The sequence below is a fragment of the Mauremys reevesii genome, linkage group 1 (genome assembly GCF_016161935.1).
Source record: "Mauremys reevesii isolate NIE-2019 linkage group 1, ASM1616193v1, whole genome shotgun sequence".
Classification (NCBI taxonomy): Eukaryota; Metazoa; Chordata; order Testudines; family Geoemydidae; genus Mauremys; species Mauremys reevesii.
The window spans coordinates 40,303,581-40,330,343 of NC_052623.1; the positions used below are offsets into that span (position 1 = coordinate 40,303,581).

The 26,763-nt window shown below is 39.3% G+C and overlaps 1 protein-coding gene across 6 annotated transcripts in view; it reads left to right on the forward strand.

Moving 5' to 3' along the window:
- GRIA4 (glutamate ionotropic receptor AMPA type subunit 4) overlaps positions 1-26,763 on the forward strand; it is a 297,816-nt gene that overhangs the window by 238,173 nt on the left and 32,880 nt on the right. For all 6 annotated transcript variants that reach the window (XR_005584298.1, XR_005584303.1, XR_005584304.1 and 3 more), the window contains exons 12-13: positions 2,456-2,654; positions 8,307-8,554. Coding sequence is in view for 3 of the 6 variants with exons in the window: in XM_039486995.1 (XP_039342929.1) it covers positions 2,456-2,654; positions 8,307-8,554 (447 nt within the window). In the remaining 3 variants the exon portion in view is untranslated. The remainder of the gene's footprint in view (positions 1-2,455; positions 2,655-8,306; positions 8,555-26,763) is intronic.

The window sequence follows — 26,763 nt, forward strand, 5'->3', positions numbered from 1 at the left end:
TGAATCACTCACCACCAGCTCATTAAACGTTAAGGCCAATTTTTTCCAACATGGATGCCTAAACTTAGCATTAACAGTGGAATTTTCAAAAGTGTTCAGCACTGGCCTAACTCTGCTGCTGTTGAAATCCATGGTAAAACTCCCATTGATTTGAATGAGAGCAAAATTAGCCCAATGATGAGCATTTTTCAAAATCTCATTCTAGAGGCAAAATCCTGGATCACATATTCACTTTGCAATCTAAGAGAAATAGCCAACTTAAAAATACATCATCTCTTTACCTTTTAAATACCTTTGTTTTGTTTTTAAAATGTGATATGGATTTGTTGGTCAAAATCATGACCCAGAAACAGCCATTTTGTTAGCAGACATTATGAAAACTTAGAAAGTTCTGCTCAATTCAGCTATATCCTTCCTAGTCAATTTCTTAGCCCTTTCTTGGGCAGACTTCCACCTGTGTAAAATGTCAGCAAAAGTGAGTGTTGGGTTTCCCAATGGTGACAACCTAGTGGCAAGTACATAGGATTTGGAACCAGGAACTTCCAAGTTCTCACCTTGTCTCTGACACTGAATTCTTGTGTCGTCTCGGGAAAGTCACTTAAGGTAAAATTTTCAAAAAGTGTCTAAATGACTTAGGACCCTAAGTCCCATTTTCAAAAGTGATATAGGTAATTCAAAGCCTTTCTCATTGAAAAGTCAATGGAACTTGGATTCCTAAGTATTTACACCCCAGATTTAAGTGTTGCTGTACTTAGCATTGCAATGCCTCACTGATTTAGGAACACCAATCCCTTTTATAAAGGAGATTTAAGTTCCTAAGTCAGTTAGGTGTTGCAATGCTGAGCATGGCTAATACCTAAATACATCTAAAAATGTGGGCCTTAGTCAATTTTTAAAATGGAAAAGTTCATTGAAATCAGTGGTTGTTAGGCACCTAGGTGCTTTTGAAAATCCCAGTAAGCACCCAACTACCTTTAAAATCTGGCTATAAATTACTTATGTGTTTTTTAAAAAATTACCTTTTGGCCTTAATACTTCAGCCTCTACTCAGATGAGTCTCCCTGAAGTCAAGTTTTGCTAGAGTAAAGACTGCAGGATAGGCCCATTCACCCATGTACTTCAGATTTCTAATCATATTTCTAATCTGTAAAATAATGATAATCCTTCTTCATCCAACCTCATAAAACTAGGGTGAAGATTAATGAAATAATATGCTCATTAACAGGAGAATATTCACTGTTAATATGAAAAGTATTATATACAGTACAATGTGAATATTATTCAACAACCAAACATGCTTCTGCTTGTGGCCTATTCAGGAGTCAAAGCCAGGTTTCCAGAGGTGGTAGAACTAATTCGTTGCATCAACTAGCTCCTAGAGCCTTTCTAGTTTCATATTATTATGTTATATTTTAAGGCAATGTATATGAAATAAAACAGTATGTATCTCAGTTTTGTTTGCTACACTAAATAAGGCTGTGAAAAGGACTGTTTCCTTTCAGAACATATGCTTAGATAACACAGAGAGGAGGAAGGATGATATCGTGCATAAGGCAACTGAGCAGGAGATATAAGAGCTGGGTTCCATTCCTGGCACTGCCACAGATTTCTTGTGTGACCTTGGGCAAGTTACTTAAACTATCTGAGCCCAATCCTGCTCCCTTTGAATTTAATGGCAAAACTTCCTGACTTCAATGGCAACGAGAGCAACCTTTTTTCTGCCTGTTTTCTCATCTGTATAATTGGCAAAGTATTTACATCAGAGAAGTGGTGTAAGGCTAAATATTCATTAATTTTGCACAGCATTTTCCTCAGATGACAGGTGGCACCGAAATGGAAAGTATTATGTATTACTTATTTATTGTCACTATTCCTGTTGTTGTTATGCACAGCTTCTTAAATAACTTAAATAACATGAAACTGCGGGTTTTCAGACAGCTGGAGGAATGCGTACTCAGGTTGTTTTCCTATAAGTGGAAAATTACATATAAGTGGCAATCGTGTTCTAATACTACATGCAGCATATTGTACACTCACAGGAGCTTGGGGACTTTGAGTTTTGTTTTATATTTTAGAAGGAAGAATAGAGGCCACCTTGCTTTACTACTTTTCACTCTCCAAAAATAGATACTACTTGTTACAAATCCTGTATAGTGTAGTCTAGCAGCCATTTTCTGTATTAAAAAGTATCAAGAGAACAACCACTAGAGAGTATTTGCAATGCCTTGTACAAATAGCACTGTTTTATACTGCATTTTAAATTCTAGGCCACATAATTTATGAGGGGAGTGTTGTTATGAAATACACAGTAGTATATTAAACTTAGAAAATCTCACACCTATTGACTGTTACTTATTAATAAATACCCAGTAATAATTATATCTCTCACTCTCTCTTTCTCTTCTCTCCTTGACATAAGAGATAGGAAAATGTGCATTATCTTATTCATGTTTAGATCCCTCTCAGGTCGCATTGTTGGAGGTGTTTGGTGGTTCTTCACACTCATCATTATTTCATCATACACTGCTAACCTCGCTGCTTTCTTGACTGTTGAGCGAATGGTCTCGCCCATAGAAAGTGCAGAAGACCTTGCCAAACAAACCGAAATTGCATATGGAACATTGGACTCAGGGTCAACAAAAGAATTCTTCAGAGTAAGTTGGCATGCTTAATAAGGACCATCCTCCCTACAGACAAGTTTACAATGAAATGTTCAGAATGCTGAAATAATGTTCCTTTACAAATAATTATGTTGTGGTTTGTAGCTCCTGCAATACTGAGGTTACAATTTTTACCTCCAGCACCACTTGTTGGCATTTGCAGTCATTTTAATTTATGGAAAGCTTATTGATCTTGACACATCAGGCAAGGGAACAGCACTGAGGGACAGTGGAACCAGAGATAATTAGAGCAGCATTGCACTACTGATTCATCTCAAGCTACAGTACTGAAATAATATCCAGCATTGAATGAGCTGTGATGATGATAGGAGTCTTGCTGTTTTGCTTCTACCTATGGGTTTTGCTGGGGACTCTTTTGCTGAGGGGAGGCATATGAAGCCTGGTGACTGGATAAAAATTTTACTAATTGCTGACTTACATAGAACATGGAAAATGTGATGTTTTTGTGGGTTTGGCACATTAGAAAACAGTGTAAATGACCAGTCATATGAATTTGTTGTGTGCTATCTCTATTGATTGGTTCATTTTCATTTGCTTTCCTATAGCAGTGTAGTTGGGATGTATTGTTCTCTTCTCTCAGCAGTTTCGAGGCAGAAAGCACTGACATTACCAACAGTACATAAGAACACTGATCACTCCTTCTGCTTAGTTTTCTGTCTCTAGCAGTTGGAAGTACAGCCCAGTTGGCTGAACTGGTATAAGTCTTAGTATTTTCACGTCGTTTTTAGCTAGATGTTGTTAGCCAGTAGCCTCATCTGAGATTAATTAAATGCCAGGTGTTAGCTAAAGTTCATAGAGAAAAGATGTTTTCAGTAGAAACAAGGAGTTGGAATGTTGTTTTTTTCTTTTCATTAAGTCTTGTTAAAAGGACACTGTCAAATGCTGGGGTGTTCCTCTCTTCCCTCCTTCCATCACCCTCAAAAAAAAAAGATAGACTACTGGGATTTGTATTCAAACTGAAATCTCCCAACTAGGTATACAATTTTAACAAAACTTAAATGTGGTTCCTAAATTACTGACAATATCCCTTTGAGGATTTGACATAGAATCTGCTAAGCATTCCTAACATGTCTATAGTTAGGTATTTTACCACAGGAGATGCATGGCGATATTTTAGAAGACTTTGTAAAAATGTTTTAGTATGATTTTACACCAGTACTGTGTCCATCAGTGTGGTAGACACCTTATTGAACATAGGGCTAGAAAGGTCCCTGACTCAGAGATTTTACAATCTGGAACTCTGATCTTGCAAACATCTATTCATGTGTTTAGCCTTATGTGCAATCCATTCTTCAGTGTGTGTTACATGTCCCCTCTGTACGCACTCCATAGAGAAGCTGGGTCTGTTACAACTTATAGCTCTGGATCTAGAGGCTGGCCAAGATGGTGGCTGTCAAATACATGGGGGCTTGTCTGGGATTTGAACTGCTGTGATCCTGTGATGCTCCAGATGAGCTTCCTTTGTCCTGAGGCAATGTGTAATCCTCTGACCACTATGTGTTATGAGTATCAGAGGGGTAGCCATGTTAGTCTGGATCTGTAAAAGCAGCAAAGAATCCTGTGGCACCTTATAGACTAACAGATGTATTAGAGCATGAGCTTTCATGGGTGAATACCCACTTCGTCAGATCTCCAATACGTCGGTTAGTCTATAAGGCGCCACAGAACTCTTTGCTGCTTTTATGTGTTATGAGGACGCCTTGGTGCCTGAGCTACAAAGTCTGGCTCTTTAACTAACTGCTGAAGAGTCATGGTTCTAGTTTTGCAGATTCCAGGCTCGATCCCTGGTGTAGACCAAAATGATGACCATTGCATGTGAGTAGTTCCATTAACTAAGCTAACACAATAAGGGTAATTAAAATATATAAATGGGTGAGGAATAAGACAGGTTTATATATTCTTAATCGTTCCCCATTATTTTTTAATATACTTCACATGCCCATCGTAAAATCTCACTTCTTGTAGGCAACGCTGTAGAGTGAATGTATAGGGATTTGAAAAAAAACCCCAAAAGAATGGGACCCTTTTTCTGATGCTTCCATAACACTTTGACAAACTGCAATTTTGAAATAATGAGGTCAGCTCCTTTGATATAAGGACGAGCTACCAATCTTAGCCACAATACTTTTGTCATTTTTTTCTAATCATGCTGTAAAGATAACTACTATATTGTGCTTTAACTCTGTATTCTATGTAAATAACAAGAGCCATTTAAAAAAGAAATAGCATTTTTGAGTTCACCTGTGGTAAACACCATTCTTTCACTTTAATCTTTGGAAATTAAAAGAAAAGCAGCAAGATCAACTGTGTCTCTGTATTTCCCCCCTGTGTTTTAGAACATAAAAGCAAACAAGACAAAAGTAGTCACAAAAACTAAATGTAACTGCACATATAAATGTGAAGCTTTAACAAGCACTAGGCTAGCTGAAGCACTTTGTTTAAATCATGTATCTAAAGGCTTATCTTCAAAAGGGTTCTGATCTATGCAGTGTTGCCGTGTCTATTGCTAAAAATACTTAACAAGAAATATAAGAGAAACAATAAAGTATTTCCAAAGGGATGCAAACATCTTCCCGTAAGTGTTTTACAGTACAGATATTGATAAACATTAAAGAAAAACCCCACCTAATTCGCTCGGTCTAGCAATCTAAAAGGTTAGAAGACAAAGAGCATGTCTCATCATTTGGGGGCTTCATGCTCTTGGTTACCATTTTATTAAAAATTACCATCTCGATGAAAAAGGATCACTCATGACCCTGAATGTATGGGGTCCAAATGTCAGAAAATCTACATTAATTTGCAATCTGCTTTAGTTCTGATTGATCAGCAAAGAGAAAAAATGTTGTTTTTAAAAGTCAACTTAAAAGAAAAACAGAGTTCCTTTCTGACTGTTATGAAAGCTGGCTGGAAGCTGTGAAAGCTGAATGTTGAGAGCAGTTTGCTCAAAGGCAGAGAATTAAATTTCAATTATCTTGCAAAAAAAAAATCCTATATGAAAAGTAGCATTGTCAAGTATGAGAATTCAAACCGCTCACTATTTCCTTATATTATAGTATGGAAAATCTATTGGCTTTCTGTCTGGTTTTCATTCTAGTTTAGCTTATACTGTATATTGAATGTTAATGCTGACAGAATTATTCAGCTGAACGTTGCAGGCTTGACAGTGTTTCTATATGGATGAGGACTTGTTAGAACTTCAGTGCTTTCTATTGTTTGCCTGGTGGGAGAAGGAAACTGATTTACGAAAAAGGTTTTTTTAAAAGGACCTTCTTTCGGAAATGTAGCCACGATTTGCTAAGACAGAAGAGTGAAAATTTTACCTTAATTTATTGTGCTTTAGTTTTAAGAGAAACCAGTACACTATATTTCCTTATCAAGAATCTAGCACTAAAAACTTCAGGAATGATTGGGAAGTAGAGATAGATAAAGACACATCAGCATTCTTGATATGGAGCCTGATTCAGCACTGCAGTACTCCAGTTTTAGACCACTCTAACTGAAATCAGTGGAGTTACCCCAGTGTAAAATAGGAATAATACAGTGGTGAATCAGGCCCAGATCCTGCTCCTAGTTACACAGGTATAAATGCAGAGTAACTCAATAGTTATCATGGCTTATGGGCACTATGGAAGTAGTATGAATTGATACCAGGGTAACAGCAGCAGGATCTGGTTCCGTGGACATGACTAGCTGTGTAGGTATTTTTGATAGTTAGAATTTTTTAGCTGTCAGTATTTTTTCCATAACAGTATAAAATGGAGTGCATGCACCAGCTGAAAAAACTGAAGAGATTTTGTTAAGCTCTTACACAAGGCATATTCATGAGACACTTGTGGTAAAATGCTGTTCACTAGCAAACACTGATAAATGTTCCAGCCACAAAGATGTTTCCTTTCACCATTCTCCTGTGCAGCCGAGACATTGTTCTCTGGCCACATTACTAATACAATTATTCAGTAATTGGTACAGATAAATACTTCAGGGAGTTTTTCTTTATCTTCTATAGAGTTTCCATACTGACTCTTTTTAAGGTAAATCAATTTAAATGAATACTTAATTCCTTAGTTCCACGTTTTCTTGTAAAATCTCCCCAGTTCCACCCACTTTGCCTGTCATGGAACAAGGTGCAAGGTGCTGAGAAACCTCAACTCCCACTGAAGTCAGTGGGACTTTAGGACTGATTCAACATCTGTTCCTATTCAGAAAAGCACTTAAGCACATGCTTAAGTCCCACTGATGTAAGGTTAAGCACATGCTTAAGTGCTTTGTTGAATATGGATGCACATAAGCATTTTGCTACTTTGCGGCCTGGAGGCACTCAGCACCTCCCAGGAGTGCTAGTACCTTGAAGGACTGAGCACAAAAACCTAATTCTGCTTCAATGGGAACTTCTTTCGACTTGTACAAGAGCTGGATGGAGCCCCTTAGAAACATCTAGTTTCACTAAAAGGAGCCTTCTCCTCCCATGACAAAGAGGAGGGGAGAGCTGGCGTTTGTTCAATAAAAATGCCGATTGATGTATAGCTGCCAACATTTTAAAAGTTGTGCATTATTTAGGTTTGAATATATGTATCCATGTTGTTGGGGGGAGTAGGAGAGCAAAGGTAGGTGGCTTTTAATTGTACATGTTAAATATGAATGGCAAATATGCAAAGCCTTATTCCTGACAATAGAATTCTTTCTTTCTTTCTTTCTTTCTTTCTTTCTTTCTTTCTTTCTTTCTTAATAAAGTTTTAGATAATTACAATAACAAAAAAAAATACCATCTTTTCCCACCTATAAGTCATTATCATTTGTAATTGTGCTAAGCACTCACCAAGGAGACAGATTTCCAAGCAATCTACAACAAGCTGTAAATGTATCATACATTTCTGGCTAAGGTCTGCAGCACTGGTACAATCCTGAGATGATAGGAGGAAGGGCTTGGTAGGCTAAGGGTCACTGATATTGGAATTCTTTCTCCCACAACACAAACAAAAGACCAAGACGCCATGTCTTTGAGATCAAAGCTCAATACACCATTTTGTTTCCTTTTTAATAGTGTGTGTGCACATCTGAGTTTTGTTTATATTTGTTTTTAGTGTGGGGTGTATTCCGAAGTAACTACTCAGCCTTTACTCAAGCAAAACTTACTGATGGCAATACGAGTTTTGACTGAGTAAAATTGAGCATTAAAACTGAGTAAGGACTTCAATATTTTGTCCAGTATTTGTGGGAGGCCTGTTTTCTTTTTCTCTTTCACCTCCTCTGTGGATTTTAAGGGATATATTGCCCATTTGTAAGTTTTGGCTTGAATTTTCAGTCACCCTAAAATCCTTTTATTCTGCTCTGGAAGCAAAAACTACCTTTGTGTAGCTGAGACTTCAGGCCTATGATTGCAATTATTTTATTAAGGCTCCCAGAGGCTACAGGGTGCCTACAATTAATGTTTGTTGTTATTATATTATTGTTATTTATTGTTTCTTTCAAAATAACCAAAGCACTCAAGGAAATCTCTTGCCCAGGTAAAATTGTCCAAAAACTGGTGGTGTGAGGGATCAGCTTTGATCAATTGTACATTGAGTTGTGGTGCTTTCGATGCCTCAGTGTCTATGATGTATCTAATTTCTCTTTAATTTTCTCCAGAGATCAAAAATAGCAGTATATGAAAAGATGTGGACCTACATGAAATCGGCAGAGCCATCAGTGTTCACTAGAACTACAGCTGAGGGAGTAGCCCGTGTTCGCAAATCCAAGGGCAAGTTTGCCTTCCTCCTGGAGTCCACCATGAACGAATACATTGAACAGCGAAAGCCGTGTGACACCATGAAAGTGGGAGGAAATCTGGATTCGAAAGGCTATGGAGTAGCCACACCCAAGGGTTCTCCATTAAGGTGGGTGGAATAGTATAACAATATAACATGTGTTGTTATAGTATTCCACCTTCCCTGATGTCCCTGATATAGTTCTTTTTGTGTTGTGTGTGAACATGGTATGTTATGTTTTCTTTTACTCCATTTCATATTTTTGATCAACAAGGAGGTAACAGTTTCCAATAGTGATGTAGATTTAATAGCTATCGTTGACGTAACTTGCAAGGCCATATAAAAACCAAACTGGTTGAACACTAGCTACTTCGTCAACCTAAACAAATGTTAACAGCAGCTGTTCTAGCTCACCTGCTTATTTCACCAAATTCAGCCCTATGTTGCATAATATCAGTAATGTTCCTACATTTTATGTTTTGGTTATTGACTCTGGCTGCTATTTTCTAGATAAGAAGCTGCTTGTAGCATCTTATTTCAAACGTCAACATTTAGGAGATAATCAGTACCAGTGATTAATTCATTAAAACACCTTCTTATCTAGAAAAAAAATCTAAAGTTTGTGTTTCTAGCATTATGCATTTCAGGAGTTCCTTCGGACTCACTACTATTCACATTTACATGAGCACTCTGAAATTAGAAGATAAATTATTCCAAAATGACTTTAAAAGGAATCAGGCTTATTCAGTCAAATAGGAAAATTTCTGGCTTACAGGCAAAGCATATTTGTTTTTTATTTAAATCTTTAAGATAATAACATTAGAGGTGTCAGATGTGTGGTAAAATTGGAAGCATTTTAACACACATCTGATACCTCTAATTTTATTATCCGAAAGATTTAAATAAAATAAATGTTACTTGCATGATCACCACTCTGAGTTACTTACAAGAGGCTCTGATGAGGCAGATGTATGGAAGAATTAGGTGGGTTGAAAGTGAGACTTGCAAGGAACAAAATAAGAAAAGTGTGTGCAATCAATGGTACTAGTTAGGAGGAAATAGAAAAGAGAGCCACCTGTCCATAGGCATAATTTCCATGTCTACAAAATAAAACCTCATATTTGGTGTAAAGATAATGGGCCTGATTCTGAATTCACTGGTTTTACACCATTTTAACACCATTGACTTCAGTGGGGTAACTCTTGTGTTACACTTGTATAAGTGGGAGGAGAATTTGGCTCATTTTATCCACACCAAAAGGAAAACAGCAATGTAATGTGAATTAGAGCATGCTCAAGGAAAAATCAGGCCAGTTATTTTGGTGCCCAGATATGAATTTTGGTCCCTGACTGTAGATACCATTGAGATTTGAAAGTTTGGGCCTTTGCAACTAATGGAGTGGTAACAGAAGGTAGCCTAGAAGAAGATAGAGAGAAATGAAAAAAACAAAAATGTTAATAATAATGAAGGAGATGGAGATGGAATGTCATGGGGTAGGGAGGGTTATTACAGTTAAAAGGCAATAGAAATGGGAAAAGCAAAAGCAAATTCATTATGTCAGTGTGTTTTTGAGATTCATACGCCAGAGATATTTATTATGTGTTAATATCTCTTTCTCACTGTTTCAGGCAAACTACAGCTACAACTGCTAGGCAGCACTGCAATTATGACTAGAGCTTGCATCTCAAATAGTAGAGAAATACCCACTGATGATGTACTCTTGCTTTACGATGCCAAAGCCTAAGCAAAATCACTAGTATGCATCTTAGTGGCTGTCAAGTCTCTCTTAGCTGTGGATTGTTTCCTGTGCATGTTTTATACGGCTTTTTAGTCAATTTCACTGTCTTCTTCACAGTGTCTGCCACCAATGGCAAGAAACAATCAGCTGTAATAACCATTAGCCCGTGGAGATTTTTTTCAGTTTGGCGGATTGGACAAAAGCAGCTAGGGGGAAGGGGGACCAAGCATGAAGCAATTATGTATAAGGTCAGGGGTAAGGGAGCCTGGGAATATAGTACAACAGCAGATGGAACAGAGGAGGCTTCTCAAGTATGTGTATAAAATGCTTGCAAAGATCCAGGTTGACATCCTCTCTCCACTGACATCAGTGGCAAAGCTTCCATTGTCTTCAGTGGGGCCAGGATTTCACCTGAATGGGTAACACTGTAACAGCATCCCTATGATAGGGGATGAGATCAACTGCATTTGTTTTTTGAGTTCCACTTTAGCGCACCATAAAAATAATTCCTACCCAACATAAAAATTAGACCAAACCGTCTTTCAGGCTGCCCCATCTGGCTGTCTTAACATCCATGCTTTTCCTGAGCCTTCCTTTCACATGTGCTGAGCTGCTTATGCTCCTGCTGAAGCAATTCCACTCCATCTCATCCCTCCTCAGCCCAAGTGATAAAACCTCAAGTAACAGATCAGTGCTCCTAACCTATTGAAAAACATTAAGAAACCCACTTATTGTTCTGAAAAGATATATGTGAATAACCGATAATACCTCACATTTGTAACACATCCATCTATATAATATATACAAACACTAGAGATGAAGGAAGAGTATTATTTCAAAGGTAATTTTGTGTTAACCATGTTCATGAGTGGCCTATGTTTATTTGCTATGAGCATTCCAGTACTCAAGCATTTATTCACATCAATTTTCAGGAAAAGTAAATTTTTAGCCACCTGCTTAAATATTTTCTATGCCATATTTTGAAATGAAATATTTGCAATGGGAAGTCTTGGGCCTGGTTCTCCTTTCCTTTACACTGCTGTAAATCGGGAGTTACTTCACTGCAAATGCAATAATAATTGTGTCAAGCTCGCGTAAGTGTAAGGAGAATCAGGCCATCTGTCTCCACAATGTGGAGTATAGAAAGAAACAGGGAAAAGCTATATTTTCCTGTTACATAGTCAGAAGGAAAGTCTGTGGTATAAGACCAGCAATTTATGGGATTCCCTACTCTCACATTAATGGAATCAGTTATTCATTACCTACAGAAATACTATGCATATTTATCACCCCAGGTCTGCTGATGAAATCCTCCTATCAGAGACTTCTGTGGACTGATCTCTCATGTTGCACATGATCAGAACAGTGGATTTCAATTCAATCCCTTCCCTTTGTCTATGGGAGCAGGTTTGAGACTCCAGTAGGGCTCAACCAGTAACTAGTGGCTAATGAGGGGGAAAGGAGTACAGGAGAGCTGGCTGTATTTTAAAGAATCGTTATTGAGGTTGCAGGAAAAAAACATCCCGATGTGTAGAAAGAATAGTAAATATGGCAGGTGACCAGCTTGGCTTAACAGTGAAATCCTGGCTGATCTTAAACGCAAAAAAGAAGCTTACAAGAAGTGGAAAATTGGAGAAATGACCAGGGAGGAGTATGAAAATATTGCTCAGGCATGCAGGAGTGAAATCAGGAAGGCCAAATCACACTTGGAGTTGCAGCTAGCAAGAGATGTTAAGAGTAACAAGAAGGGTTTCTTCAGGTATGTTAGCAACAAGAAGGAAGTCAAGGAAAGTGTGGGCCCCTTACTGAATGAGGGAGGCAACCTAGTGACAGAGGATGTGGAAAAAGCTAATGTACTCAATGATTTTTTTGCCTCTGTCTTCACAAACAAGGTCAGCTCCCAGACTGCTGCACTGGGTAGCACAGTATGGGGAGAAGGTGACCAGCCCTCTGTGGAGAAAGAAGTGGTTCAGGACTATTTAGAAAAACTGGACGAGCACAAGTCCACGGGGCCGGATGCGCTGAATCTGAGGGTGCTAAAGGAGTTGACGGATGTGATTACAGAGCCATTGGTCATTATCTTTGAAAACTCATGGTGATCGGGGGAGTGCCTGGATGACTGGAAAAAAGCTAATGTAGTGCCCATCTTTAAAAAAGGGAAGAAAGAGGATCCAGGGAACTACAGACAAGTCAGCCTCACCTCAATCCCTGGAAAAATCATGGAGCAGGTCCTCAAGGAATCAATTCTGAAGCACCTAGAGGAGAGGAAAATGATCAGGAACAGTCAGCAAGGGCAATGGATTCACCAAGGGCAAGTCATGCCTGACTAACCTAATTGCCTTCTATGAGGAGATAATTGGGTCTGTGGATGAGGGGAAAGCAGTGGATGTGTTATTCCTTGACTTTAGCAAAGCTTTTGATACAGTCTCCCACAGTATTCTTGCCAGCAAGTTAAAGAAGTATGGGCTGGATGAATGGACTATAAGGTGAATAGAAAGCTGGCTAGCTCGTTGGGCTCAATGGGTAGTGATCAACGGCTCCATGTCTAGTTGGTAGCCGGTTTCAAGCGGAGTGCCCCAAGGGTCAGTCCTGGGGCCGGTTTTGTTCAATATCCTCATTAATGATCTGGAGGATGGCGTGGACTGCACTCTCAGCAAGTTTGCAGATGACACTAATCTAGGAGGAGTGGTAGATACGCTGGAGAGTAGGGATAGGATACAGAGGGACCTAGACAAATTAGAGGATTGGGCCAAAAGAAACCTGATGAGGTTCAACAAAGGCAAGTGCAGAGTCCTGCACTTAGGACGGAAGAATCCCATTCACTGTTACAGACTAGGGACTGAATGGCTAGGAAGCAGTTCTGCAGAAAAAGACCTATGGGTTACAGTGGACGAGAAGCTGGATATGAGTCAACAGTGTGCCCTTGTTGCCAAGAAGACTAATGGCATTTTGGGCTGTATAAGTAGGGGCATTGCCAGCAGATCGAGGGATGTGATCATTCCCCTCTATTCGACACTGGTGAGGCCTCATCTGGAGTACTGTGTCCAGTTTTGGGCCCCACAGTACAAGAAGGATGTGGAAAAATTGGAAAGAGTCCAGCAGAGGGCAACAAAAATGATTAGGGGGCTGGAGCACATGACTTATGAGGAGTGGCTGAGGGAACTGGGATTGTATAGTCTGCAGAAGAGAAGAATGAGGGGGGATTTGATAGCTGCTTTCAACTACCTGAAATGGGGTTCCAAAGAGGATGGATCTAGACTCTTCTCAGTGATAGCAGATGACAGAACAAGGAGTAATGGTCTCAAGTTGCAGTGGGGGAGGTTTAGGTTGGATATTAGGAAAAACTTTTTCAGTAGGAGGGTGGTGAAGCACTGGAATGGGTTACCTAGGGAGGTGGTGGAATCTCCTTCCTTAGAGGTTTTTAAGGTCAGTCTTGACAAAGCCCTGGCTGGGATGATTTAGTTGAGAATTGATCCTGCTCTGAGCAGGGGGGTTGGACCTCCTGAGGTCCCTTCCAACCCTGATATTCTATGATTCTATGATAATTTTAATTGTGTGCTCTTAATTCTAGGGACACATTATGATACATGCGTATCACTGAAGTGAAAAAAATGGGAACTGTTGGATGGGAATTTGTTTTGTGCCAGCCAGGTAGTACCATGCTAGCAGGTGTCTCTCCATCCCTTCTTTTCATGGATATCCATTTATTTAAAGTGCCATTAAAGTTTGTCACCTTTGGAAGAGAATTTGGAACTAAGGGCAGAGGCAGCCATCAAAAAGTCAACATTTGCTAACAGGTACTGCCCAGTTACCACAATTATTTCTCGTTCCCATCATGCTGGGGATTTTCAGTATGTCAAATACTACTGTCGGTACTTAGCAAATGATGACTTTTTAATGGCAGCCAGTGTTGCTTTTCTCTCATACATGGTGAGTTCAGCAATAATTGATAGAGTGCTGCCCCTATCTAGTGCCTCAGTGAGGTCTGCATCTGTGAGGTGTGGTGGCACAACACACTCTTTTGGCCAGACTTCATGTCCCCCATGAGAGCCACTACAGCCAGTGAAAATCTGTTGTGCTGGCTGCTTTAACCTATGTTTCTGGAGCTGCGCTATTGAAGAAGCAAAGGGTATCCATTTCTGATTACAAAGATTGTAATTTCTGTTGCTTATCTCAGCTATGCCTCCTGAATCTAATGGGAAGGTTTCACCCTTAGCCATTAAAAAAACTTCTTATGAATTTTACAATACCTTTTTATATTCAACAACAAAACAGGATCTGTGTGCTGCTCAAATGTTAGGCCTTGCCTGTTCACTCCTTCCTGTACTATATTGGCACCACAGACAAACACTAGAAAAGCAGTGACTCTCATACAGTTTTTCACCCCGTAAAGAAATGTTTGGGGTGCTAAAAGCATCCTGAACTGTCTTGTTAATGTCTCATGTTTTTTGTTTCATTGGACACAATTTTGTCCATTTCCACAAAAGTACAGTGAAATACCATGAAGTTGAAGGTTCTTCACTTAGGAGGAGGCAAGTTGGTAGTTTGGACTGGGGAAAGATCTGCATTGGACAGAACTCATGTGTGCAATTGCATGTGCTTTGTAGCATACTGCCCTCACCTGTGTGACTTAGCCTGATCTCCTGGGTGACGTTTGTTTCCATTAGTAGTTGCCTCAATGAAAGGCCATCCTTGAAAGGCCTCAATGAAAGGCTGAATTTCCTTGTTGCACTAGGCATGCACAAGGCAGGCAAGCAGGGGCACAGCCCCCCCCGAATCAGTGGGGGCACAGTACTCCTCCTAGACCAGGGCAGGGAGAGCAAGCTCCTCCAGCCTGGGCTGGGATGGAAGATGACAGTTCTTCTGGCCCTGGGGCCGTAGGGGGAGATCCAGCTCTTCCGGCTGCCAGGGGAGAGTGAGCTCCCCTGGCCCTCGGACCATGGCGGAAAGAACCAGCTCTTCCAGCCTCTGTGGGGCTGGATGAGGGGAGGGGAGGAGAGCCAGCAACTCCGGCTGTGGGGGGCACAGAAAGTGCCCCTCCAAAAGTGGCCAAATGTTTATTCCTGTGCATGCCCCTGCTTTGCCAATAAGCTACCTTTGACTTCATGGCTTTTTTTTTCATGTTATCTCTGAGATGCTCCCTTGGGTAGAAATTTAGGGCTTGAGGTTACCTTTTTTGGTAACCCACATGCATTAGTGTAAAATGTTAGCAGGTCTGTGTGCACAATGGGCCTTTTTTTCTCATACACAGTTCCCACTGACACCGAACCACATCGGGGAAGTAAGAGTAAATCTAATGGTACTATTTCTTGTTCTATGGACACTTAACTTTATACCAAATTCTGTCCTTCAGTGTTTACTGGTGCTTGAGTGAGAGGATCTGACTGTAGAAAGAATTACCAGATCCTCACTCAGTGTCAAATATAGTCAGTATTCAACTCATACATGTGCTGACATGGCACCTGATTCTATTCTCTCACCAGTTTTATATTTCAGTGGACTGATGGTTTATACCAGACTGGGTGAAAAAAAGAATCAGGGCCATTGTCTGTTCTCAGGTACAATATTCCATATGCCTAGTTCAGAGCAATCCAGAACAGTGTTTTTAGTCATATTGTATACCTGTATATGGCAGTAGGGGTGATTAGAACATTCTGAAATGGCAGGGTCTAAAATGTTCATAACTGTGTTTTGTCCACATGGGCAGGATAAAGTTTTATGCAAAAATATTTGTTTTGATTTAAAAAAAAATTGTCTAAAACTTTTTTCACTGGAAAACTGTCCACCAATTCTATTCAACAGACTTTACTGTCCATCTGCTTTAACATTGTTCACATTAAAGGCGGAGAATAATTTCTTAGTATAGAGGAACACTCTTCAGGGGACTGAACCTACTCCCATTGACCTCAGTAGCTTAATCTCACTGACTTCAACTGAAGTATCAATGCCCCATGTGGTATTTGGATCAGGCCCGTAAGACCGTATCAAATGAGCTCCATGCATTTGATTTTCCATTAGCATGGAAAGTAAAGTAAGAGGGCATCATACCCTGAATTAAATTTGATGACCAGACAAATATTCATATTATTGTATATATTAATTGCACTACTATGTTTCAAAAAGTATCCTGCCATTATTTGGAATGTCAAACTCCTATTGACTCTGCATGGAGCATTGACAAAGCTGGGTTCCCCTTTTCCTCCAAAGTGATGAACAGTTTGTATTTGAATACACACTGCCTGCACTTCAGCACATATTGTCTCACCACGTCTCCCGAAAACTTCAGATAGATATTGAATAATGCAGATTTGAGGGTTACGTTTTGTGAGATATGTGAGATCACCATGTTTAATTACCATCTGACCTGCAGTCTTTAAAATATGGGGCTAGTGAAAAAAATAGAAATAACGTTATGATCAGATGATATTTAAAATGATAGTACATAGTCAATAGTTAAAAGAATTTAAAATGTTATGTGTACCCTATAATATAGAGTGATTCCAAAACTAAAATTCATTCTATAACATTTTACATAGGTTACAAGACATTTTATTGTCTTGAATTATAGTATGAGTCATACTCTGTCGCATTAGGTAATGCTCTTCCCTTGGCTTTATGCATAACAAGAGTTGAATTATCACCTCAGTACTCATACTTTCTCATTATTGCTTTTAGTACATTAAAATGGGCCAAATTTTGCAGCTCTTGTTGTGTCTTTACTCAGGTAAAACTCACATTTACTAGTAAGGACTAAGAATTGCATGCACACTGACTTCATTGGTTTCAGAACAGACCCCTATAGGATCCAAAGTTTGTAACAGGGAACTGTGCAAAACTGGTGACATTTTTTTCCACTAAATTTCATAGAAAAATCATTACTAATTTCCTTCAAGTGGTTTCTTTTCCCATAAATTTTGCCTTTCCTCAAAATTTGGTGAAGAGTGAAATTCCCAAAATTTCTTAAGTCCCATTTTCAAATGAGACTTAGGCTCCTAAGTACATAAGTCACTTCTGAAGGTGGGACTTGGGCGCCAAAGTCACTTAGGCACTTTTTCAAATTTCTGCATTGAGAAGGTGCAAAATTTCAGGTTCTGACACTGGAATTTCAAAGGCACCGTTGGCTCAGAAATGGGCCTTTTTTATGAGAAACGGATCCCACTTTCAAGTGAAAAAACTAAGAAATATGGCGAATGTTTGGTGAAATGGGCCCCATTTTGCAATCTGCAACAATACATGGAAAAAAAACACGTTTTGAGGAGTTTCAGCTTTTCTTGAAGTTATTACACATGTAGACAATGATAGAGGCTGGCCCTTTAAACTAGCTAGAAAATTATGAACAGTTCTGTTGCATGCACTCTGGATTTGGCTAAGAGACTGGCAAAGAAAAGTTGTTAGTAAAGGGTTTCAGGTATTTATTTCGTCAGAGAAACCATTTCATTTGCCTCCTTGCAGATGTGTCCAACTGCATCCCTGGCAAAATACAGAAACATTCCTTTGAATTGCTTCAAAGAGCTGCACCTGATGTATTTTGTCACCCATAGCTTATACCTTCATTGCCACTCAAAGCAGTTCATCACCATTAGACTTCAGGGACTATTCATATAGGAACAAAACCCTTTTTAGTAAATAGCAGAGATTTAGAAGTCATGAGAATTTGTCTTCTCAACTCCAGTACCTGTATCCTCATTCTGCAAATGGGATGGAGTGATACTAGACAAAAATGTGTAAGGTACATAACTCACCATGTAGACACTCAGAGCCTTATTCTGATACCCTTGCTCATGTTGTACAGTACCTTACTCCAATATTAGCCCTACTGAAGTTAATGGGACCATTTATAGAGCAATGTGCTACTCAATATTAGTAATTGTGGCAGAATCTGGGCCTAAGATACTACAGTGATGAGTGCTACAGAAATAGCAATAAACAAATCTATCACCTAGGAATGTATTTTTAACTGAAAATTTTAATTTCCTTTGGCATTTGAAAACCACTTCTAACTACAGCCATTGTGCTGAAAAGTGGGTTCACCTGTGACCCCAGCAGCATGGCATTCCAATGTAAGAGGCTGAAATACCATTCTCTATTCAGCTTTAATACAGGCTTAATATCAGAGTAATTTCATTGTTCAATTTCTTTAAACGTTTGCACAACAGCTTTGTTCTTCCAAAATTAAGTGATGGTTAAAGAAGGAAACTCTATGCTGTTCTGCTATGTGACACCTTGTAGCCCAAGTGTTTGGAGATTTCTGAAGGTCACTATGATCTTTTTAAGCCTGCAAGGGCATGAGATGGGAAAAAGCTGGTTAGTTCATTATCATTGTGGCATTGTTCATACCAGTTCATGACAGGCTGTGTCAATACCAAAACAGGATTTGCTCCAGGCTCATTTTATCGTACGATATTCCAGCAAGGAATCAAAGCTTTGTGAAATAAACTAATGGTGTGTTCATTTTTGAGTTATTTGAAGTTAAACAAAATGGAAGCTTCATCAGCTTCATATTTTCTTTTGTCTTCATTTAACCCAGAAATCAGACCAAATTACATTTGTCAAGGTGTTAATCTAGATAACAGGCATTAAAGCTAAAATTGCAGAAGTAATCAGAGAGCCTCATTAAAACTACCAGTACAAACCAGAGTCTCTCAAAAACTACCATCATTTCTGTATGCACGTCTATAGTAACTTTTATTCAAGGATCCCAAGGTGCTCTGCAAACACTAATCTTCAGAATACCCCTATGAAGTATGTAAGTATAATCGTTGTTCCCCATTCATAGAGGCACTAAGAAAGTATCCTGCTTGGTTGCAGTAGACTTTGCCTGTCCTCTACTCTCACTCTTCGCCAGGTACTTGTACACCAGCACAACAGAAGGTGGGATGTAGCCTGTTATATTTTAACAATGCTTCCAATTATTGTTCTCTCTTTTCTTTTCACTATACTTCCTGGTTGTTCAGGTGTCAATACCTGGGAAATTACCAGGGAGCCTCACAGCCTGCTATTGTTGAAGCTCGTGGAAAAATTTCCACTGACTTCAACGAGAGCAGGATGTGGCCCTAAAATATGTATCCCACTAAGATAATAATGTTCAAATAAATGGCAGGTGGAATAAGGACAGGTAGCAGACTGATGAAAATACATTCAGCAGCTTGTAACAATAACTCTCCAGGTAACCGTGACATCTGAGAAGCAAATAGAGAGACTAAAAAACATTTTAATAATCATCTATTTGGTGGGGTAACTGCCAACTTCCAATTTGCATTAAGTGCTAGGTGGACCCCGCAAGAGTCACAGATTGGCCATGCAGATGTGTTACACAGGTTTGCAGTATGGATCTGTTAAGACATTCACCCTCAGAAGTAGTCTGAATGTTTTCTTTCCTTTCCTCCTGAGTCCTGTTTTAAACCAAGAACAATGTGTGAGATCAGCATACAGTATCATACTGGATGATAGGGTAGGAGTCAATAAGCCAGTACCTAAAATGGGAGGAGGTAGAAGGGCAATCTAGTAGATGGACACTGAGTTAGGACTCAGGAGATCTGGGTTAGGTATCTAAATCAGCCACAATCTTCCTGTGTAACCTTGAGCAAGTCATGTAAGCTACTCTGTGTCTCAGGTCCCATCATGAAAACTGGAATGATATTTCTCTACCACATCGGTGTGTCATGAGGATAAATGCCTGTGAGATGCTCAGAAAGTAAGTAACATAGGCCACATGAGTACCCAGGTAGACTCAATGAGTTTAAAAGATTGTGGGATGGAATGATGACATGCTACAGGACAATGATTATTCACTTGAACTGGTTTATATGGTGTCTGACAGGAATGAGGCTCAAAACCCCTTACCGTTTCCTCGGTTGATGTATCTATTTATTCATTTCCTGCTCAGCCATATTCCATCCCACTGATGTCAATGAGTAGGGACAGAGTCAAACTTCAATAAGGCCCTCCATCTTTGGGCATTATTTAGCCAGGTCTTTCAGCAAGTTACCAAAAGTTGAACAATCAAACATGACCTTCTATCAGGTCAGGCTCATTCTTGGCAACTTCTCTCAGGACTCTGCCAGTTTTCCCATACTCAGGGCTTGAATGCAGTTTATGCACCATCCTCTGAAAATGTATACGCCACCTTAGAGTACAGAGCAATTGGCAGAGAGTCTCATATGGCCTGAGAGAATGGAGTTCCACAGTTGAGTCTTAGCTGATATAAGTTCACTTTCTATTGTTCAGCTTCCATTATTTCTCTTAGAGGGATTGAGGGGGGCAAACCACCACCAGGACCAAGGTAAGAGAGAAATTTTCTTTCAACACATAGTGAGTACAGTGTATCTGAAGGAAAATCCTGCTGCTTTGTATCTTTTTTCATCAGCACTAGGGACAAGCAAGGCCTGCAGATGAGAATAGACTGAACACCTGGCAGGCCATTTATCTACATAATAGGCATTCCAAGTATATAATTACACATTAGGCTCATTTACTAGGCAATTGCTTATATGTTTCAAGCTAGTGAAGCAAAAATTTTCAAACGTGTGCGCCTAAAGTTAGGCACCTAAATCCAGTGGAAGACCTTTAGCTCCCTTGATATGGATTTAGGTACCCAATTTATACCCATAGGCATGAAAATTTCAGTCTAGATTTTTTTATAGCTCTTTCTCGCAAGCCATTTGTGTAACTCAAGCAAATGCCATTATTTAAACTTTTGGACCTTCAGGCTCTGATTCTGCAAAGGAGTTTTTGCAGGCTGGCCTGTGCCCAGGTGGCATCCTACTGACCTACAAAGAGCAGCTTGCAGGACAGGTGTAATTTTGAATATTTTAGGTGAATGACAGTTATTTTATAATCTCATACTTTTTTTATAATGCAAGGCAAGGGAATTTAACAGAACTGCTTGGGCAATACTTTTTTTTTCAAAATATTTTGAATTTCTCATGAAAAGTCAAAAACCCAAATACCAGAAATAATTTGGTTCTCAGTTGCCAAAAAAAAAAATTTTTTCAGCCAAAAACTACAGATTTTGGCAAAAAAAAATAGGTTTTCAAAAAATCAAAAAGGAAAAGTGGATACCTCTGCAAAAAAATTATTTAGATGAAAACTCAATTTGCTATGGAGGAAAAAAAAGTTTTGATGGGAAATTTTTAACCAGACCTATAATTTAGTTTAGAAAAATTGTGTTTATGCTGTGACACAAACCAATAAAAGCCAGTAAATTCTGAACTGAGACCAATGCCCAGTTCCTTTCTGTTGCCAATGGGGCTAATTTGTTCTGTACTTTTAAGATTTAACTTTGAATATCTTGAGTGTTTTTATCAGTTTGTGTTACACATTTAATCTTATTTCATATTAATTTGTGGGTGGTTGTGCAGAATAACCTTTAATATTCATATATGTGTAGTACTTAGCACTTGATATATTTCATCAAATTGGTTTTAAAAAACACCTGTTCCACAAAAACTCTAAAGTACTAATGATGTTTTAAAAGATCATTTTTCTTCAAGTTTGCATGAACACATGATCATTATCTCTAATCATAATGGGCTTCAGCACCTTGAATTCAAGCTATGAAAGCCTTGAATTGCGACCAGAAGTGAAGAGAAAGCCATGGCAGTCTATGGAGCACTGGTATGAGATGTTTCTGGCAGCTAGCACCACTAAATAAACAGGCTGATGCTTTCTGCACCTCCTCTAGCTTTTGAAGCATCTTCAGTCATAGATCCATTTAGAGTGCACTGTATTCATCCAATCTGTAGGCCACCAGGGCATGAATTGCAATGTCAAAAAAATGGGTGCAAATATTGTGCTAAGCCTGATGAAAAAATGGTGTCTTCACACAGCCACCTGGAACTCCAGGAGCATTTGGGGAATCAGTAGTAGCTCACTGACAGAGAGTAATTAAATGCCCTCAATCTTAGGGCCAGACATTGTCCATAACTAACTTTGAAAATATTCTTCCCAACCATCCAGCTTCAACTCTTGTATCTGGATTGAGTGTCAGCTAACTCTCATCTAGGTCCCAATCTTATCCAGTTATTAGGAAAGCAAAGGGAACCCATCTGGGCTAAATAAAAAAGAGATGTAAAGCTCTGTGTCATCCACATAATAATAAGAACATAAGAAACATAAGAGAGGCCGTACCGGGTCAGACCAAAGGTCCATCTAGCCCAGTATCTGTCTACCGACAGTGGCCAATGCCAGGTGCCCCTGAGGGAGTGAACCTAACAGGCAATGATCAAGTGATCTCTCTCCTGCCATCCATCTCCATCCTCTGACGAACAGAGGCTACGGACACCATTCTTACCCGTCCTGGCTAATAGCCATTTATGGACTTAGCCACCATGAATTTATCCAGTCCCCTTTTAAACATTGTTATAGTCCTAGCCTTCACAACCTCCTCAGGTAAGGAGTTCCACAAGTTGACTGTGCGCTGCGTGAAGAAGAACTTCCTTTTATTTGTTTTAAACCTGCTGCCTATTAATTTCATTTGGTGACCCCCTAGTTCTTGTATTATGGGAATAAATAAATAACTTTTCCTTATCCACTTTCTCAACATCACTCATGATTTTATATACCTCTATCATGTCCCCCCTTAGTCTTCTCTTTTCCAAACTGAAGAGTCCTAGCCTCTTTAATCTTTCCTCATATGGGACCCTCTCTAAACCCCTAATAATTTTAGTTGCTCTTTTCTGAACTTTTTCTAGTGCTAGAATATCTTTTTTGAGGTGAGGAGACCACATCTGTACACAGTATTCGAGATGTGGGCGTACCATGGATTTATATAAGGGCAATAATATATTCTCAGTCTTATTCTCTATCCCCTTTTTAATGATTCCTAACATCCTGTTTGCTTTTTTGACCGCCTCTGCACACTGCGTGGACATCTTCAGAGAACTATCCATGATAACTCCAAGATCTTTTTCCTGACTCGTTGTAGCTAAATTAGCCCCCATCATGTTGTATGTATAGTTGGGGTTATTTTTTCCAATGTGCATTACTTTACATTTATCCACATTAAATTTCATTTGCCATTTTGTTGCCCAATCACTTAGTTTTGTGAAGTATCAGAGGGGTAGCCGTGTTAGTCTGGATCTGTAAAAGCAACAAAGAATCCTGTGGCACCTTATAGACTAACAGACGTTTTGCAGCATGAGCTTTCGTGGGTGAATACCCACTTCTTCGGATGCCCACTTAGTTTTGTGAGATCTTTTTGAAGTTCTTCACACACCACATCCCAAATTCCCCTAGTGGCTTCATATACATTTTGAATGGCTGACTGCAGAAATCCTCATGGAACCCCACAAAAGAGAGCCTAGAATCAACACAACCCTCTGGAATCTCTGAATTATAAAAATAGGACTATTTCACTGTGATCCCATCTAACCTTGCCAGGGTCTCCAGACAAGCCAAGAAAATCTCATGCTCAAAGATTCTTGATAGAGCTAAAAGAATCAGCATGGACTGTTAGACTTTGTCCATCACTAGGAAGAGACCATCAGCCAATGGGAGACCACTTTGGTCTTTATTCCATACCCAGAGTGAAAGCCTGTCTGGAAGGGAGCAAGGAAATCTGAGAGTCAGTTTAGATTGGAGGAGAGAGTGCAGGATGTTTTAGGAAGTCTTGGACTTGCCACTGACTTGCTCTGTGGCTTTGGGGAAATCAGTTCATCTTCCTGATTTATCATCTGTAAATTGAGGCACGGTAATTACGTTTGCTCCCCAACCTCAAAGGGATTTTGTGATGATTAATGACTTAATGTGTGCAGGGCTTTGAACATGAAAAGTCTATCTGATGGCTAGATCTGGTGCCAAATTTAACCCCACTACAACTTTCTCAATACCCTTGCTTAAAAAGAGCACAAGCATATAGCTAGAATTTAAAGTCTAAGCAATGATTTCTTCAACACAGGCATAACCACCTAATGAGAGAAGCTGGCACCCTGCCTTCCTTAGAAAGCCATTAGCAGCAATCTCAATCAGCAATGGCCCCAATACCTTTCTGTTTGATTTTGCTAACCACAAGGGGCATGTGTTCAGTGTATCACCAATTACAAGATCCCTACATCCACGATGGAGTTCAATTAATAACTTCCATGGCTTGCTTTCTGTGATACCTGGCTGCGTGTGTTCAGAGGATTGCAATCATTAATATTGCTGTGCTCACTTGTCTGCACTTAGCTTGGCTGACATGGTTATTGTAGCATTTGCTGTTCTGTACATAGCTCCACTGATAGTGACAACATTATGTGGGTGGCTGCTGGGGGGATTGGATTGCCCTTGTCTAATAATTTCACCTGATGTTTGATATTCAGCTAGCTTCAGGTCATTTTAATTATCAGAGCATTGGCGATTGGACTGTGGACCGATATTCTCACTCTGGTAGCTGGCAAAATTTGCACTCATTTCAGTCTATCAGACCTTCGTCATCAACTCCTGAAAGAAAGCCCTAGGAATTCTTCCAACTAATTCATGGTTTTGTTGCTGACCAAATTAGGCTTTATATGACATAGCTGTATTTGTTTCATTTTTATAGTATTGAACTGTCATTAGACAACACAAAACTCAGCACTTCACTCAGGCTTCACGTTATTCTATATTATTATTTTTGTTGTGGTAGCATCTAGAGGTTCCAACCATGGAACAGGGCCCATTGTGCTAATAAAATGGCCTTAAAGAACTTGCACTGCAATTAGTTTAAGAAACTATTTCTGGGTGTTGATGATCTTACCAGTTATTGCCTCCTCTCTAATCCTCCTTGTTAAGGAGCATTACTGAGAGAGTGTGATAAAACAACTGGCAATACCCAGAGAGGTCAAATTTCCTTGACCCTTTTTGATCTAGTTTTAGGCCTGGATATGGTGCATCAACCACATAGGTTTGTTAGTTGATGGTCTCCTTCTGACAATGGATAAAGATCACATTTCCATGAGGATTCTTTAGTTGTATCAGTTGCTTTTAATGCAGTTGGCCATGAAGTGTTAACACATCTTGGACCTGACAGCGATAAATGAATTTACAGGACTCAGAGGAATGGTAGCAGGCAATTGGTCTTTTGTCCCATGGCTGCCAAGTGTGGAGTTCTTTTATCACTGCACCTGGTCAATAAAGAGAGAATTAAACTGCTTGGGTTGCAGTGCCATTAGAATGTGGATGATACTCAGTTTACATTTGTTTAATCTGGTTCAGTCATTCATCTTTCCCAGTGTCTGGGTGAGATTGGAGCTTGGATAAGAACTAGTTGGCTGATACTCAGTTCAGAAAAGACAAAGATAATCCTGATCAGAAACAGCCAGAGAAGGCTTAACTAAGGAGTATGCTATGTGTCTAAAGTTTACAGTCTAGGAGTTCTGCTAGATCATTGGTTGTTTCTGGGAGTACAGGTAGCAATGGTACCAATAGTTCACTTTTTCAGCTTCACTCGGCAAGCACGCTGCAGCTTTTCCTCTCATTGTAGACTTTGCCATGATTATCCATGTCATTGTCACCTCCTAAATGGATTAGTGCAGTGCACTCTACATGGGTTTACGCTTGAAGACCACTCAGAAATTCTAGCTAAGTGCCTCTGTTTCCATTTACTTAGCAGTGTTTTGTATATGAAGCATATTACACATATATGCCACAGATGACACAGATTCCCATTTCATTTCTGGGAGGAATTCCTGGTGTTGGACTTAATCTATAGAGTTTTTATGATTTGGCTTGGAGACCACCTCTGTCAGTTAAGATCAGCTTGGACTCTCAAGCTGGCAGGCTCTAGGTTTGTATGACAAGGACATGATCAATGATGGGTCTTCAGTTCTGGAGATCACTTTCTCCTTAGCCTGAAAAAGACCAAGTATATTGATGTTCACATCAAAATGCTAATTATCATAGCAACTCCTATTACAAATATGTTTTTCCACCTAAAAGGAAGCCTTTGTTATACAAATAATGAAAAAAAAATGAGAGAGAGACTTATATGTAACATAACTAACACCCAACCAGTGACCAGTTGACAAAGAGATGAGAAAAGTGCTAATATTTGCAAATTAATATACAACACATAGAATGTACTGAAAAATGCACTAAATCTAGTATTTAGGGAAATATTAACCACCCAGTATGGTACATAAATAACAAGAAAGAATCAGGCAACAGAGATATTAATTGTTTCCAGGCATTACATCTCATGAAATAAGGGAAGCCATTTTTTCATAAATATTGGCTATAATTATTTTTAATGAATTCAGTTCAGCTATTGTTGTTTCCCTTTTGTGTGACTGAGTTTTACTGGCCCAAATGTTCACAGTAAATACATTTCAAAGTTTCGAGAATATGCCTCTGTGGAAATGCAAATCTAAATTTGGATACTCAAGCTTTCATTCCACAAGTGATTTTGCCCTCATCCAGTTGGAACTGATTTAACTGACCAACCACAATTAAGAAACACAGTTGAAATTTTCAGTATTCTGAGCCAATCCATAGATTGACAAAATTCAGAAGATGTTTGTCACATAATTTTGAATGGCACATACATTTCAGGAGACTGCAAAAGCATTCCACAAGTAGGAAAACAGCTAGTTTAATCAGATACATTATTATTCACCTCTACCAGCCATGGACCTACTGGCAC